Genomic DNA, 15,089 nt, shown 5'->3' on the forward strand with positions numbered 1-15,089 from the left:
AAGACTACTATTGTAGCTTTACAAATCAAATACATCAAACAAATTGTCAAGAAGCCATTGCTTACATTATTAACTATAACAATAAAAATCAAATAAATCAAGCAAATGATCAAAAATCATTGCTTACATTATTAACATATGCAGGAAGGTTGTTAAGAAACGATCGTTTCTACAGAAAGGAAAGATTGTGGTGTATGGTGGAGAAAGATGGTTGAACAAGATACGGGATTATATGAGCAAGTAGTGGCCAAAAATTGGGGAGCAACCTAATCCTAAACAATTAATTAAAAAAAATACTGAAAATCATAAAACCTAAAAATTCAATCCGAACCTAGATCAAAAGCAAAACAATACAATAAGAACCTAAAAAAAAAAAGACCAACCTTGAACATGCCAAAGAAAACACAATTTAACATAATAGAGAAATGGATGTTTGCGTTCTTCCCTTGGCATTAAATAAATACGCAGCTCTCTAACTTCATTTCTTTTCCGTAAACCTTGTAGAAGACTGGGCTCGATAAGATTGTAATCCCATTGTCTTGCACTGTGCTGAACCAATCTGTTCAAGAAAATTTAATATTTGATTTACTTGAAGTTCATTTGGGGTCTTGAGCTATATTATAGTGGTCGCTCTTGATTTTTCTCTAAATCCACCCATTTCTTTAATGCTGGAGGAATTTACATGGCACCATGCCAAAGTGACATGAGTAGTTAATGTTAAAACCATTTAATGGACATGAATTTAAAAAACGCAATTGGTTAAGTTTTCCCCCAAAATATTTATCTTAATCGAAAGAGGAAATATGAAAGTACTTTTGTAGCACCAACAAACAAACAAGGCTTCAGACATCAAAAATATCTGCAGTGATCATCCACTACCTTATCTATTCGGTCCCATTCGGAAGGACATCACATTTATTTCAAGGATTAGGACATGGGCCTTAGGTTGGCAGCAACATGTGGTGCCATTTACTCACCATGTCAGACTACCACTGTTATGATCGAATATGCGAGATGCTCTGGCATGAGAGCAAAGGAAAAGTAAATTCTCAGCCTTAGTTCAATTTTTTTCTTTTTAGTGCATTATATATATATATATATATATATATATATATATATATATATATATATATATATATATATAATGTTACTTCATCTACTCCGATCGCCTCCCTATAAGAGGGGGAAAACATCTTGTTGTCCTGTCCACCACAATCTGCTCACACACTTCCTTCATTCGTGAATAGGCTACAGCAAGAAAATTTCTTGCTATGATAATGTCGAGCTCCGACAACCACAACACATTAAAGAACAAGAAAAGGCTCTTCTTGAGCCTCTTTTCATCTATCCTACTAGTCACCGCCATTGTTAGCATAGTTGCCGGTGTAACCTCAAGTAAGAATTCCACCGAATCTAACAATGACCACCAAGTGGCTCATACCATCCTGAAATCCTCATGCAGTAGTACATTGTACCCGCACCTGTGCTTCTCAGCATTGTCAGCTGTACCAGATGCTACAAGCAAGATAAAGAGCAAAAAGGACGTAATAGATCTGTCATTGAATCGAACCATGTCCGCTACCCAGCATAGCTATTTCAAAATTCAGAAACTCACCTCTACCCGAAGGAGCTTCACAGAGCGAGAAAACACTGCCCTCCATGATTGTCTAGTAATGTTAAATGAAACTCTAGATCAACTCTCCAAGGCTTATCAGGAACTCCAAGACTATCCATCTTTTAAAAAGTCCATATCAGTACACGCTGATGACCTCAAGATTCTACTCAGTGCTGCAATGACTAACCAAGAAACTTGCCTTGACGGTTTCTCTCATGAGAAAGCTGATAAAAAGGTTCAAATTATTATGTTATAGATACCTCTAGAATGAGGCAAAGAGTACTGTAGATTCCCTTTTTTCATACCTGCTGTTTCCTTTATAGGTTCGTGAACTATTTATTGATGAAGAAATGCATGTTTACCACATGAGTAGCATTGCACTGGCAATGATCAAGAACGTAACCGATACAGACATGTCTAAGGAGCAATCTCTATCATCAGGCAGGAAGCTTGAAGAGGAAAACGGAACAGAATGGCCTGAATGGTTGTCAGCAGGGGACCGGAGGCTGCTGCAGGCAACAACTGTGACTCCTAATGTTGTTGTGGCTGCGGATGGGAGTGGAAACTACCGGACAGTGTCTGAGGCAGTGGCGGCTGCACCAGAAAGAAGTAGTAGCAGATACATTATAAGGATTAAAGCAGGGGTTTATAGAGAGAATGTGGATGTGCCAAGGAGTAAAACCAATATTATGTTCATGGGTGATGGAAGGACAACTACTATCATTACTGCTAGTAGGAATGTGGTTGATGGCAGCACCACATTCAACTCTGCAACTGTTGGTGAGTCTTCTCTATACAACTCAATTGGATTATGTTCTCCAAATATTTCCTCAGTTATTACTAGTAGTATTTAGAGCAAAAAATAGCAGCTTTATTGTGTTATTTAGTTTTGCTCTTAAAAAATGTCGGTCACTGCTATTCTAGTGCTGGTCAAAAAGTTTAATTAGGCCAACAGAACCTGGACATAGCAGGACGATATTGATTTCGATTTGCGAGAGCAGATATGGATAGAACTCATAATTCGTGGGTTTTTTCTTTTTAAAAATAGAATGTGTTGTTTTATATATTAATATTAAAGAATTCTAAAACGTGCTGGATATTAACTGTAGCAGATTTTTTTTTAGCAATTATTTTTTTCTGTAGCTTTTTTTTTTCCTCGTTTTTGTTTCTTTTTCTTTCTTTTTTTACATGTTTTTTTTTTCTCTTTTTTTACCTAAAATTGACTTCTTCTATTTTTTTTTTAATTTTTTTCCAAAATTATCTTTTCTAATTTTTTTAAATATTTAGCTGGTTGAAAATTTAACTATGTAGATTTTAAAAAAAAAAAAATTGTGGATTGCTATAATATTCTCCTACATTGTTTTTTTTTTTTCTTTTTATGATTTGTTTATTCTTTTTTTTTTTTTTTTCAAAATGGTCTTTGTAGATTTAATTTTTTTAATATTAAGTTAGTTGAGAATTTAGCTTTATAGTTTTTTTTTTTTTTTTAAATATGGATTGCTACATTGTTTCCCTTACATAGTTTTTTGTTTTGCTGCAGTGTTTCCCCATATATTTTTTTAAAAAATTATTTTTATCGAATTTATTTTTTTAATATTGAGCTAGCTAATAATCTATCTTTAGCTTTCCCCACATGTTTTTTTTATTTTTTATTTGTTTTTCTTTTTTTTCCAAAATTGTCATTTTTTTACTTTTTTTTATTTGTTTTGTTTTTTTCAGAATTATTTTTGTTGATTTTATTTTTTTTTTGTTATTGAGCTGGTTGAAAATTTAGTTTTTTTTTTCTTTAAAACACTGTAGCTTTCCCCACTTGTTTTTTTTTCACTTTTGTTTCCTTTTTTTTACATGTTTTTTTTTTCATTTCTTTTACTCAAAATTGACTTCGTTTTTTTTTTTCAATAGTATTTGTCAGTTTTTTTATATATTAAGCTGGTTGAGAACTTAGCTTTGTAGTTTTTTTCAAAAAAAAAAAAAACACTATGGATTGCTACAGTATTTCTCTTACATGGTTTTTGTTTGGCTACAGTGTTTCCCCCATATGTTTTTTTTTTTTAAATTATCTTTGTCGAATTTATTTTTTCAATATTGAGTTGGTTGAGAATTTAGCTTTAACTTTAGCTTTCCTCACGTTTTTTTTTTTTCCTTTTTTTTTAATTTTTCCCAAAATTGTCTTTCTTCTTTATATTTTCTTTTTTTTTTTCTAATTATTTTTTTTATTTTATTATTTTACTATTGAGCTTATTGATAATTTAGTTTTTTAATTTTTTTCTTTAAAACACTAGATTGCTGCAGTGTTTTCTCTACATGGTTTTTTATTAAATAATTTTTTTTTCAAAATTATCTTTGTCGATTTTATTTTTTTCATATTAAGCTGATTGAGAATTTAGCTTTGTGGTTATTTAAAACACTGTAGATTGCTACAGTGTTTTCCCACATGATTTTTGTCTTGCTACAGTGTTTCTTCACATGTTTTTTTTGTCAATGTTTTTTTTTCAAATATGTTTTTATCAAATTTATTTTTTTCATACTGAACCGGTTAACAATTTAGCTTTTTTTTCCTTAAAACATTGTTGTTTGCTACAGTGTTTTCCCATATGATTTTTTTTGTTATGTTTTTTTTTTAAAATTGTTTTTGTCGTTTATATTGTTTTTACTATTAAGCTAGTTAAAAATTACAACTATAGATTTTCTAATGAAACACTATAGATTGTTATAGTGTTTCCCTGCATGTTTTTTTTCATTTCGTTTTTTTTTTATATTTTTCAAAATTATCTTTATGGAGTTTTTTTTAATATTGAGCTGATTAAGAATTATAGTTGTATATTTCCTTACAAAACACTAGATTGCTACAGTGTTTTCTTAAATGATTATAATATTTACCTGGTTGAAAATTTAACTTTAACTTTCCCCACATGTTTTTTTTCCATTTTTTTATTATTTTGTTTTTGCTTTTTTTCTTCCAAAATTGTCATCTTCTTTTTTTTCATTTTTTGTGTTTTTTTTCATAATTGTTTTTGTTGATTTTTTTTTTTAATATTGAGCTGGTTGAAAATATAGCTTTGTAATTTTTTCCTTTAAAATATTGTGGATGGTAACAGTTTTTTTTTTATGATTTTTTTCACAAATCCACAATAATGCACAAGCATGCCACAAGCTCGTGGCATCGCGCGGGCATGTCACGCCTTTTACTAATATATTTACTTATTAATATATTATATTATTATAATTATTATATTATATTATAATTATAATTATTATATTATATAACTATTTTTTTCTTTTTAATTTTTTTAATGAATTTTTTTTGTTTGATTTAGTTTGTTAATGTTAAATTTTTTTTATTTAGTTATTAGATTTTCATGATACGGATCACGGGTTTGATGGGTTAGCCTGATTTGATGAGTTATTTTTTTTCATTTAGTTTAATTTGTTAAAGTTAATTTTTTTTCTATTTAATTATCAGACTTTCATACTTTCATGACACGTGTCCTGGGCATGACGGGTTAACTTGGTTTGATGGGTTAACCCAGTTAATTCTGGGTAAACCCGTCATTTGTTTTTTATTTAGTTATCAAACTTTCATGATGTGAATCCCAGGTTTTACGGGATAACCTGGTTTAAAAGGTTAACCCAATTAATTTAATTTTTTTTCTTTTTCTTCATTAGTTTTTTCCTTCCTGTTAATTTTTTTTCCTTGTTTTTTTTTTAATTAATCTATTTAATTATCATAATTTTATGACACGACCTTATAACCAGACCCACATCCAATATTCTTGGGTCTGGTGTCGCAGCCAGGCCCACTTAAACTTGGGTCATGCAAGTTTAATTTTATTATTAATATTATAAATATTACTCTTAAGTCAGGCGTTGTAGCCAAACCCAAGATTCTTGAGTATAGCTTTACAGAAAAAACTCAAGATTTTTAAATTTTTATTTGTTTTAATTATTTTTATGTAAAAAAAATGACCCATGGCATCGCGCGGGTCATGTATCTAGTAAAATAACATAGTGTGTACATATCATAAATAAAAAATGTGATATTTAAACTTGTCCCCATTCATATTCACAATATTTCAAAAATATATATATATATATATATATATATATATATATATATATATATATATATATATAATGAGTTGCATATAAGAAGAGGAAAGAGATGACACCAGGAATATATCTGAAAGATATCAACAAAACAAATTCAATAACATTAAAAAAGGTTATCAACGTTATCCCAAGTATGTCACACTTACCTCCCAAAAGTGGTGGGTGGGTCACATGCCTTGATAGCATGTGTGGCTCACTCGGATCGATACTGGTAATTTTCTTTATTGTTGTTGGTTTTGTCTTATCATGATCTTTCTAATGGTACTAGTAGTATTATAAATAGAGCTTTGATGTTCCTCTTGTGTCTTTTTCTATGTTTATTTATTTCATTTTCTCAATTGGGAATAATAAAATGGCTTGAGTTGTATCTTACCTTTCCTCTATATATATATATATATATGGGGGGGGGGGGTAATACATGACAATAATTGTAGGAATTACAACATGGGAATAATCCTATAGTAATACCTATACATATATATATACATGATATTTTTTTAATGTCGTTGGATTCGTCTTGCTGATATTTTTGATCATTTGTGATCTTTTTTAATGTCATTGGATTCGTCTTGCTAATATTTTTTTATGAAGCCGATGGTATCTTAATTGAAGCTTCATTATGCCCCTGAGGTCTCTTTCATTATTCTCTCTCTCTCCTCTCTTTTTATGAGCAACCCATTTCACGTTTTTTTTTAAATGTTATGATTATGAATAATGACAAGTTTGTATGTTATTTCTTACAATTGCAACATATATAAACTGTGTTATTGATTATTTTTTAAAAACAATCATGTTATTTCTTTAATATATTTTTTTTTTAAAATATGCTAATTGACAAAAATAGCCTAATGTTAGGTGTACATACTTTCCTAAAACATCGAACCCACCAAAGATGGTAGCTAGTAGATGGTGCTAACTGCCTTAGTTATGGGACCAGAAATGAACGGGTTTGGACTGGAGCTTTTGCTAATGCCAGCTGCCTAATGGTTAGAATTTGCATGGCGTAATAATTGCAGAAAAAATTTCCAATTTTGAGAAGCATATATATATATATATTGGATCTTTCAAAATTTTAGATAAAACAACTGTATTGACAGGTCATAGTAAGATATGCGACCTTGTTTTTTTCCAATTGATGTGATATTTAGATTATTTAGGCGCGTGGTCTGATGTGGATTGGATAAGACTTCAGATAAGGAAAAGTTAGAACTTATTCAAACAACATTTAATGTGGATGTTTGAATGCTATTCACTGAGACAATAAGATAATGGAGAATTTAATGTGGATGGATGCCATGCATTTTGAATGCTCTTCAGTAAGACACCATGAAAATAGAAAGATCGGAAATATAACGAAGAACTAACATGCTTAGTCTTGAGTTCGTTTTGTTTTAGTTTTAAACATAGTTTAAGGAGTTTCATTGTCTTGCAGCTGCTGTCGGAGACAGCTTTTTGGCCAGGGACATAACATTTCAAAATTCAGCAGGACCATCAAAACACCAAGCTGTTGCAATTCGTGTGGGATCAGACCTCTCAGCATTCTATAGGTGTGACATGATAGCATACCAGGATACCCTCTATGTACATTCACTTCGCCAATTCTATGTTAGTTGCATCATAATTGGCTCGGTTGATTTTATATTTGGTAACGCAGCAGCTGTATTCCAAAACTGTGACATACACGCCCGTCGCCCCAATCCAGGCCAAAGGAACATGGTTACAGCACAAGGCCGCAATGACCCTAATGAAAACACAGGCATAGTGATCCAAAAATGCAGGATTGGTGCAACTCAAGATTTGCTAGCCGCACAGAGCAGTTTCCGTTCATATTTAGGCAGACCATGGAAGCTGTACTCGAGGACTATCATAATGCAGACAGAGATAAGCGATATTATAGAACCTGTAGGCTGGTTTGAGTGGGATGGTGACTTTGCTCTCGACACATTGGTCTATAGAGAGTATCAGAATACTGGACCAGGAGCTAACACTGCTAATAGGGTGATTTGGAAAGGTTTTAAGGTGGTTACTAGTGCTATTGAGGTGCAGCCCTTTATTGCTAGAAATTTCATTGGAGGGGCTAGCTGGTTGCCTTCCACTGGTTTTCCTTACTCTCTTGATCTTTAATTTCAAAGCTCCGTGTATCTATTTATCTTAAGTTGCATGTATCATGTGCTTGTTGTAAATCAAGTTCTTGTTGGAAGATAAACTTTATTTCTAGAATCTAATAATGGTGCATATGTATGTATTTAATTAAATCCATGCATTATCCACATAAATACTTATCTTGCATGGTGTACATTGAGATGGTAAAATAGAGTTCTAAGAAGTCTACAATATGATGCATATGCGAACAAAAAAAAATAACAAGTACAAATTATGTTACATAAAACCACACAATAGAACACAATCAAACTATGCATGTCTAAGTGATCATGTGTTATTGTCCACTAACTAAACTAAATCTTCTTAGTATTTTCTACAACATTAACAAAAGAGCATGACAAAATGCCTAATTAGATTGTGTGGATAGTTGAACACAACATTTAAATTAGAGGTTTTTTTATAATTCTCAAATAAACATGTCTAAGTAGGCAATACAATTATTAAAGAAAGTTAATGGAAGTGTTCAATCAACTAATTAAACATTATAAACAAATATTAAAAAATTAGTCTTCTGTCAACATTAACCCTAACATTCAAATTAGAGGGGTTTATGATTTTCATTTAAACAATTTAATGGTTGAAGAAAGTTAATGAAATGGTTTAATCAACCAATTAAACACATTTTAAGTAAAGATTAAAGAATTAGGGTTTCGTAAGCAATAATCCTAACATTCAAATTTAAAGATTTTTATGATTTCAAAGAAATATGATTAATCAGGTTAAATAATAATAGTTTTATCGATTAAACAACTAACATTAATTTCTTAAAAGATTCTAGTATTGGATTATCTATTCAATAGTAATATATTTGAAAAAATTTTTTTAAAATCAAGTAAAAACAAACTATATTGTAATGAATTAACAATATTTTTTTATCAATAAAACATACTAAACCAATTTTTTTACATCTCAATTGAAAGAAGCAATTGTAAAATACATGTATGTATTGAGTTAGAAAGGAGAGGGAGACATTACAAACGAGACAAGAGACATCAAGTAAACAAAATTTGATTTTGATTTTAGTTTTCAATCAACAGGCAAGAAAAGACATATTGTGTTTCTTTGGAGAGAGAAAATGTGATGAGTTTTTCTATTGGTTCTCTTGTATATTATATAGTAGGGTAATTTAATTGTTTCATCATTTTTAAAATTTTTGATTGACCAAAAATGTAAATTATAATTTCTAAAAATATAGAGTTAAAGTAAAAAAAATAATTAAACTATAGAAGGTTTTATGTAATCATCCATTTATTTATTTTATTTATTTATTTTATGAATGAATAAATAATATAAAAAAGGCTACCCTTCATAAAGCTTTTACAAAAGAAATGCAAAGAATAGAGAAACTACATCTTCCACCTGTAAAATGTGTGGTAATGTAAGGTGATTTTTAAAAGTATTTTTTAATTAATAATATATTAAAATTATATTTTTTTATCAAAATTACTTTAAAAACATCTAAAAATACAAATTTAATTTTTTTTCAGGCAAAAATAAATTTAAAAAATTTTAAAAATCATGTTGAGCCACAAAATCAAACACTCCCTCATAGGTGCTTGCTGCAGCATACATAATAAATTTCACTAACCAAACTTGAAATTATATTACCCAGGCTTGCTTCAGATCGGACCTAATCTTATATTTAGCCAAAAGATCAACACAACTTTGCTATAACAGACAGCTTAGCCAATGAGCACACATATAAAAGACAACTATAATGAACATGGCGGCAGGCGGCAGCCTTCTAGAATAAATAAATATACTCAACAATCTTTCATAAAAAACATAAATTTGGTACCGATATATTCACCATATCAAGGATGTCCTTGCCATCTATGGCCCTCTCAAAACACTTAACTTTAGCATTCTTCTTGTAGCACAACCACCTCATGAGATCACCGCAGATGCGCCTTGGGAAGTTCCTAATAACGTGGCAACAACAGGATTAATGAGGCAGTTGATGTCTCCTTAGGTAAGTAACTATTATCCTGCTCCTGTAGCCTGTTACCTTGGCTAAAGTTCAGCTTCATGTATTTTGCAAATCCTTGTGTGGTTGCAACAGTTGCCTTCTTAATAGACTCAAAACTTTGGTCCAGACGGTTCAGAGGATAGGTAAATGATGTCATTTCATTATGGATCTTTTACTAGGAAATGAGACTATAAAAGACGAACATGCATTTCCTCCTCAAGTATTGCAAACATTTCATCGACCCTACAGAAAGAATACACAACTAATTCAGATCAACATGAATAAACAATTAAACAAGTGCATTGAATATAACTATTGATAAGATTTTCAGAGTGGCAAAATAAATTACTAATTTCTTCACTTTAGTTTTCATAAATAAAGTTACAGCTACAATAAATATCAAGGGTGATATTTGATGTTAATCCTATATTACAAAAGGACATTTAAATAGCTTGAGCTTACCTATAGGTGTCTATGTTCAGCTCTTCAAGCCATGTTGTTAGATAAACCTGTAATGCAATGTCCTCGAGCAGTTGGCATAAATCACGTAAATGGAATCATATAAGCAAATAAGTGAAATATATAACAGGACAATATTTGTTGCATGGCTAACAGTTAAGAATGAAATAATATGTGGTGTACCCTTAGGAGTTTCAATGTACTTGGTGCGGGTTATTTGATAATGCAAGTATAACATTCAATGTACATATTAGAACATTTTATGAAAATAAATCAGCCATATACCTGCAAATTCTCATGGTTTGGTTGGCTATTAAATTTTAAGGGAGGCATATCAGATTTCCCTTCCATCAGTCTTGGAGGGACTGGTCCACAAGTATCCTCGGAAAACAAGTTGCATTTTCTCAAATCATCAAATTCTCCAGGATAAAGCTCATTTAACCAACAAAACTCATTAACTTCCAGAGCTTCACAACTAATGGTAAATAATTCCACAACAAGCGCGCGCTGCCAAAGCCAAAGAATACCCAAGAAAATTGCAAATAAGAATCCCAAACAAAGAGAGATCCTTGAATCCAAAGACCAAATCACATGGGATTTCATCGTGGGAAAAACAACCAACATGTACCTTTAAACTTAATTCAGATATAAACATTAGAACAAGCTCATCTGCTAACTGCTCTGAAATCATTCAAAGATTAAAATCATTAACCAAAGGTGTGAAAACTAACAGACATTTCTTTAACATTTAAAATGAAAAGACAATTCGAGATACAACCTAATGAAAAGAACTGGACAGAAAAGTTGGGACAAAAAATAATAATTGAAAGCTAATCAATTAGCCACCCATCAATGCTTGAAATCTGAAATTTTGGAGTCTATTTAATGTGGAATTGTTCATCCAGTTTTCCACTTTTTAGACCTATTCTCTTTCTCTTCAACACTCTAACAAATGTTATAAAAAACATCAATCAAGTGGATGAAAAGGGTTGTTTTACATTTCAAAATAAAAAATCCCAGAAAATGGATGGCCATGGATCCACCCAAAAAATTCCTAAGCTGCATATTACAAGCTGCTGAGCAGTGGGAAATGGGAAAACTGAGAGCTAAGATGGTGGAGGGGACTGGTATCAAAGGATCTAAAATCTCTCGATACTGAAATGGATTTGGTTTATGGTGGAGTTGAATGGTGGAGAAGGATCCATATTAACTAGTTTGGGCTTTATGGTTGTTGTTGTTGTTGTTGTTGTTGTATTACATTCTACTCATTGATGATTGAAATTAGAACTTAATAAAATTCAAAAAAACAAAGTAGACATGGCTAAAAAATAAAGATATAAAATAGATGACACATTGTTAATGTCATATGTTGTTCATTAAAAAAAGATGGTAACGTCATATCATTAATAGGAATGGCCACATCAAAACTTGACAGACACTGGGCAAAGTTTTGAAGATTTTAAACAAAAATGGTAACACCATACCATTAATAGGAATGACCACATCAAAACTTGACAAACAATGGCCAAAGTTTTGAAAATTTGGGGATATTCACATACCAAAAGAAGAGATTGACCAAAATGCAAAAACTGGGATGCCGCCACCATCACCAGCATCATTTTTATCCTCAGAACTACATGAAAATTGTACAAGTGGACTGCTGCTTGTCCCTTTGACATAAGATCTCATAGATCTACTAGTGTTGACCATGTGAGTTACAACAGCAACCTACAGAAAATCTCACAACAAATACAATAAATACAACCATACCAAATTATTTAGATAAAGTTCTTGAGATTTTAATCTAAGATATTTACTCTCAGCAAAAAATGCTCAATGTTGGGTCTTAGAAAAGATTTCAATGTTCATTCAATTGTGTAGTAGTTTGATCCTTGTTAGATGACAACTAAATCATATGTCATCCTTATTTCCTTTCTTAATATCAAGTGTGGAAATAAGGATCATTCTCCAAGACATTGAAGAACACATGCATACAGCGGTTGGATTCATAAAATCCTATTGTCAAATTTTAGGTCATAGTGCTATAAGAGGCCTTCGTTCTGTATTTAGCTTAGCTTAGTAAAGAATAGAGAATATATCAAGAGCTTACTCTATCCTACTAAATAAAAAATTTTAGCAGCTTGAGTATTTTACTTGAAACATTTTAAAGGTATCAGAAATTCCTCCTCTATAATACTAAGTATGATCAGGTCTATATACAAAGGACATGCATTACTGAACACATGGAAAAGTCTTATAATGCTATAAAATATTTTTCATTATATGATTCTTCCTCACAATTTGGGGATCTACAAAAATCAAGCAGAAGGTTGGCTCCGTACCATAACTCAATATTACTGCAAAATAGTTTCTTATCAATAAAATGTTTTTTGTTTTTTTTAGTTACATGCTAAGACACATTCACAAGTACTAAAAAAAATTAAGTATACCAAAGTGTACATACCAAATCCCTGTAAGATGACAAGAGTTTGCTCCTATAAAGCTCCTATAGGGGGGAAAAAGAAAAGGAGATAAGATCAAGTACAAGGCTATAAGCAAGGAGTCAAGGCAAATTCATGCTTAACATATTTGAACAAGAATATTGTTTCAATTCAATACCAAACAAGAACTACAGAAGAAAAAATGACCTGTTGTTTAAGCAACTTTGAACTAGCTTTCTTTCGAAGATCAAGCATGTCGCTTAAAACACCAAGCTCCATTGAAGGTATGTATCTGAATACAAATTCGACCATTATATGACACTCTATAATTAATTAAAAAAAAAATTCAAATGCACACAAAAACAATACACAGAAAAAAAAATTAAAAAAATAAAAAGCATCACCGCAACAAAAAATACCACAATAGACCCAAAAGAAAGGAACTATAAAGGACAAAGAAGATTAGCTGGCAATACCTTAGCGAGAGATAAGTGTTAACAAGAGAAGTAGCATGTGATCTTCCAGTAGAAGAGGAAGAGACCCATTGTAACCTGTAAGAGGCCAACTTTGACCATTGGTTTCTCAGGTTTCGCTGAGCAGCTGGTCTCCACAGCCGCGTTACTGATGGAGGCAGCGTTGAAGAACTCCACCCAGGGCTTTGTAATTGATAAGAAGAAGAGCTTTTATCTGGGCTTTCCATCAACTGACAACATACACACACACAAAAATTACAGTTTAGGGGTATTGACAATATCTCCTTCGCCGGAAAAACACAAACTAGGCGGTCTCCGGCAGAACAGCTACTCCCAACAACAACAGAAATAAATAATAATAAAGAAGGGAAAGTAGGAAAATAAAGCAAAAAATAAGAAAAGAAGGTAGCAAGGAAGAGGGATGACAGAAGGTATACCATTGTAGGTTGGTATGAGCCCTGCGAGGGAGATTGGAGGCGATGAAGGTTGCTGGCACCACCGTCGTGCCGTTGGCTGCTGTTGTTGCTAGTTGCTGCTGTTTTCCGGTGTCTGGAGTAACCGTTGCTGCCCCCTGCGGCCGCCTGGGAGGAGGGGCGGTTCGGGCTGGTTGGGAAGAGTGACAACAGAGAGAGGGAGAGAGTAAAGTTATTTTACCGGGAAATCTCAATTTAGTCACAGACTTGTATATTCATTATCAATCAAGTCCCAAGCTTATAAAATTTATCATTTTGATTCTGATCGTTTTAAAAATTTCTCATTTCCATTAATATTCATCATTATTTTCTTCAAATTAATATTGTTTTAGTATATAAACTAGTAGGGCTAGAGTATTTTATTTTTAGCAAAACAATAATGTCCAAGTGATATAAACATGTGTGTGTGTATAATTTGATTTATAAAGTGGACTAGATTGAATAAGTTAATTTTATTTTAATTAAAAAATTAAAAAGATAGACAATGACAGTAGATAGATTAATTTTTTTAAAAAAAAAATGATCATGTTAACATGAAAAAAAAATTTCAAAAAAAAACAAATAATATAACTCAATTCACAATCTATTAAATACGAAAAGATGAAATAGAGTAAAAAAAAAAAAAAGCTAAAAAAAATTAACCCCTGTCAACCAGAATTAGCAGGATAAACTTGTAACCCTGATAATAAAGGTCAAGTTAATTCAGAATATCACATCAAACATGTAGCTTAGATCATGAGATTGGAATAACTCGATAGAAAAAAATACAAAGATTATAAAGCCTATTTTTAAATAATAACTATCAAGTCGTGTTAATTTTTCAAACTTGTGCCCCCTGTTATTAAACTCAAAGCACCATATCTGAAAAAATCATAAAGCCCAATTCTCAATTAATCAAATATTAGAGGATAAAATTAAAAAAAAAACAATTGTACAAAAAGATTCAAAATAAGAAATAACAATTAAAAGAATAAGGATCAAAATTGAAATACAAAATAAATCTTATATTAGATTGAAATGTTAAATTCAAAAGAAAATCAATTTAGTAAAAGGACCAAAAAATTCAAAAGAATGAGGATGAAAATTGATATAAAAAAATAAAAATAATTTTTTTATTGAAGTGAAATTAAAAAGAAAAATAACTTTAACAAAAAAAATATAAAAAAATAAGGACCAAATTGCCTGACAATTTGAAGTATGTATTCAATAGCGACAACAATACACTCTTCTTTATCATAGCAAAAGGTTTAACAAGTGCGCAAAAGAAAAAGGTTTATGAAATTGTTACGCGATCACACAACAATCATTGGTTGGACTTTAGCCAACATCAAGGGCATTAGTCCCTTAATATGTATGCATCACATACCATTAGAAGATAATGTGAAA

General features: G+C 31.2%; 2 protein-coding genes across 4 annotated transcripts; one reads left to right on the plus strand and one right to left on the minus strand.

Moving 5' to 3' along the window:
* Positions 1–1,148: 1,148 nt before the first annotated feature.
* On the plus strand, positions 1,149–7,953 carry LOC118045997 (pectinesterase). Its single transcript, XM_035054742.2, has 3 exons — positions 1,149–1,850; positions 1,939–2,395; positions 7,158–7,953. Exons 1-3 carry the CDS (start codon positions 1,272–1,274, stop codon positions 7,847–7,849), a joined length of 1,728 nt encoding a protein of 575 aa, XP_034910633.1. The 5' UTR covers positions 1,149–1,271; the 3' UTR covers positions 7,850–7,953.
* A 1,617-nt stretch (positions 7,954–9,570) lies between these two features.
* On the minus strand, positions 9,571–13,912 carry LOC118045998 (uncharacterized). Of its 3 annotated transcripts, XR_012168578.1 has the most exons (10): positions 13,668–13,909; positions 13,234–13,460; positions 12,965–13,049; positions 12,781–12,822; positions 11,876–12,044; positions 10,945–10,997; positions 10,602–10,823; positions 10,320–10,366; positions 9,897–10,100; positions 9,571–9,810 (listed from the first exon to the last, which is right to left on the minus strand). XR_012168578.1 is itself a non-coding variant. In XM_073406074.1 (9 exons), exons 1-9 carry the CDS (start codon positions 13,668–13,670, stop codon positions 10,046–10,048), a joined length of 903 nt encoding a protein of 300 aa, XP_073262175.1. In that variant the 5' UTR covers positions 13,671–13,909; the 3' UTR covers positions 9,571–10,045. The 3 variants fall into 3 exon arrangements, 2 of the variants coding, with proteins under 2 accessions (XP_073262175.1, XP_073262176.1); XM_073406074.1 differs by having other exon boundaries at positions 9,571–10,100; XM_073406075.1 differs by lacking the exon at positions 12,781–12,822 and having other exon boundaries at positions 9,571–10,100; positions 13,668–13,912.
* Positions 13,913–15,089: the final 1,177 nt, after the last annotated feature.

The sequence above is a fragment of the Populus alba genome, chromosome 18 (genome assembly GCF_005239225.2).
Source record: "Populus alba chromosome 18, ASM523922v2, whole genome shotgun sequence".
In the NCBI taxonomy this organism is placed as follows: Eukaryota; Viridiplantae; Streptophyta; class Magnoliopsida; order Malpighiales; family Salicaceae; genus Populus; species Populus alba.

Coding starts and splice junctions, on each gene's coding strand:
- LOC118045997 (XM_035054742.2), top strand. CDS start 1,272: ATGATAATGTCGAGCTCCGACAACCACAACACATTAAAGAACAAGAAA. Junction 1,851..1,938: donor ATGAGAAAGCTGATAAAAAG/GTTCAAATTATT, acceptor TTTCCTTTATAG/GTTCGTGAACTATTTATTGA. Junction 2,396..7,157: donor ATTCAACTCTGCAACTGTTG/GTGAGTCTTCTC, acceptor ATTGTCTTGCAG/CTGCTGTCGGAGACAGCTTT.
- LOC118045998 (XM_073406074.1), bottom strand. Junction 10,998..11,875: donor TTGGTCAATCTCTTCTTTTG/GTATGTGAATAT, acceptor GAATGATTTCAG/AGCAGTTAGCAGATGAGCTT. Junction 10,367..10,601: donor CAAACCATGAGAATTTGCAG/GTATATGGCTGA, acceptor ATTGCATTACAG/GTTTATCTAACAACATGGCT.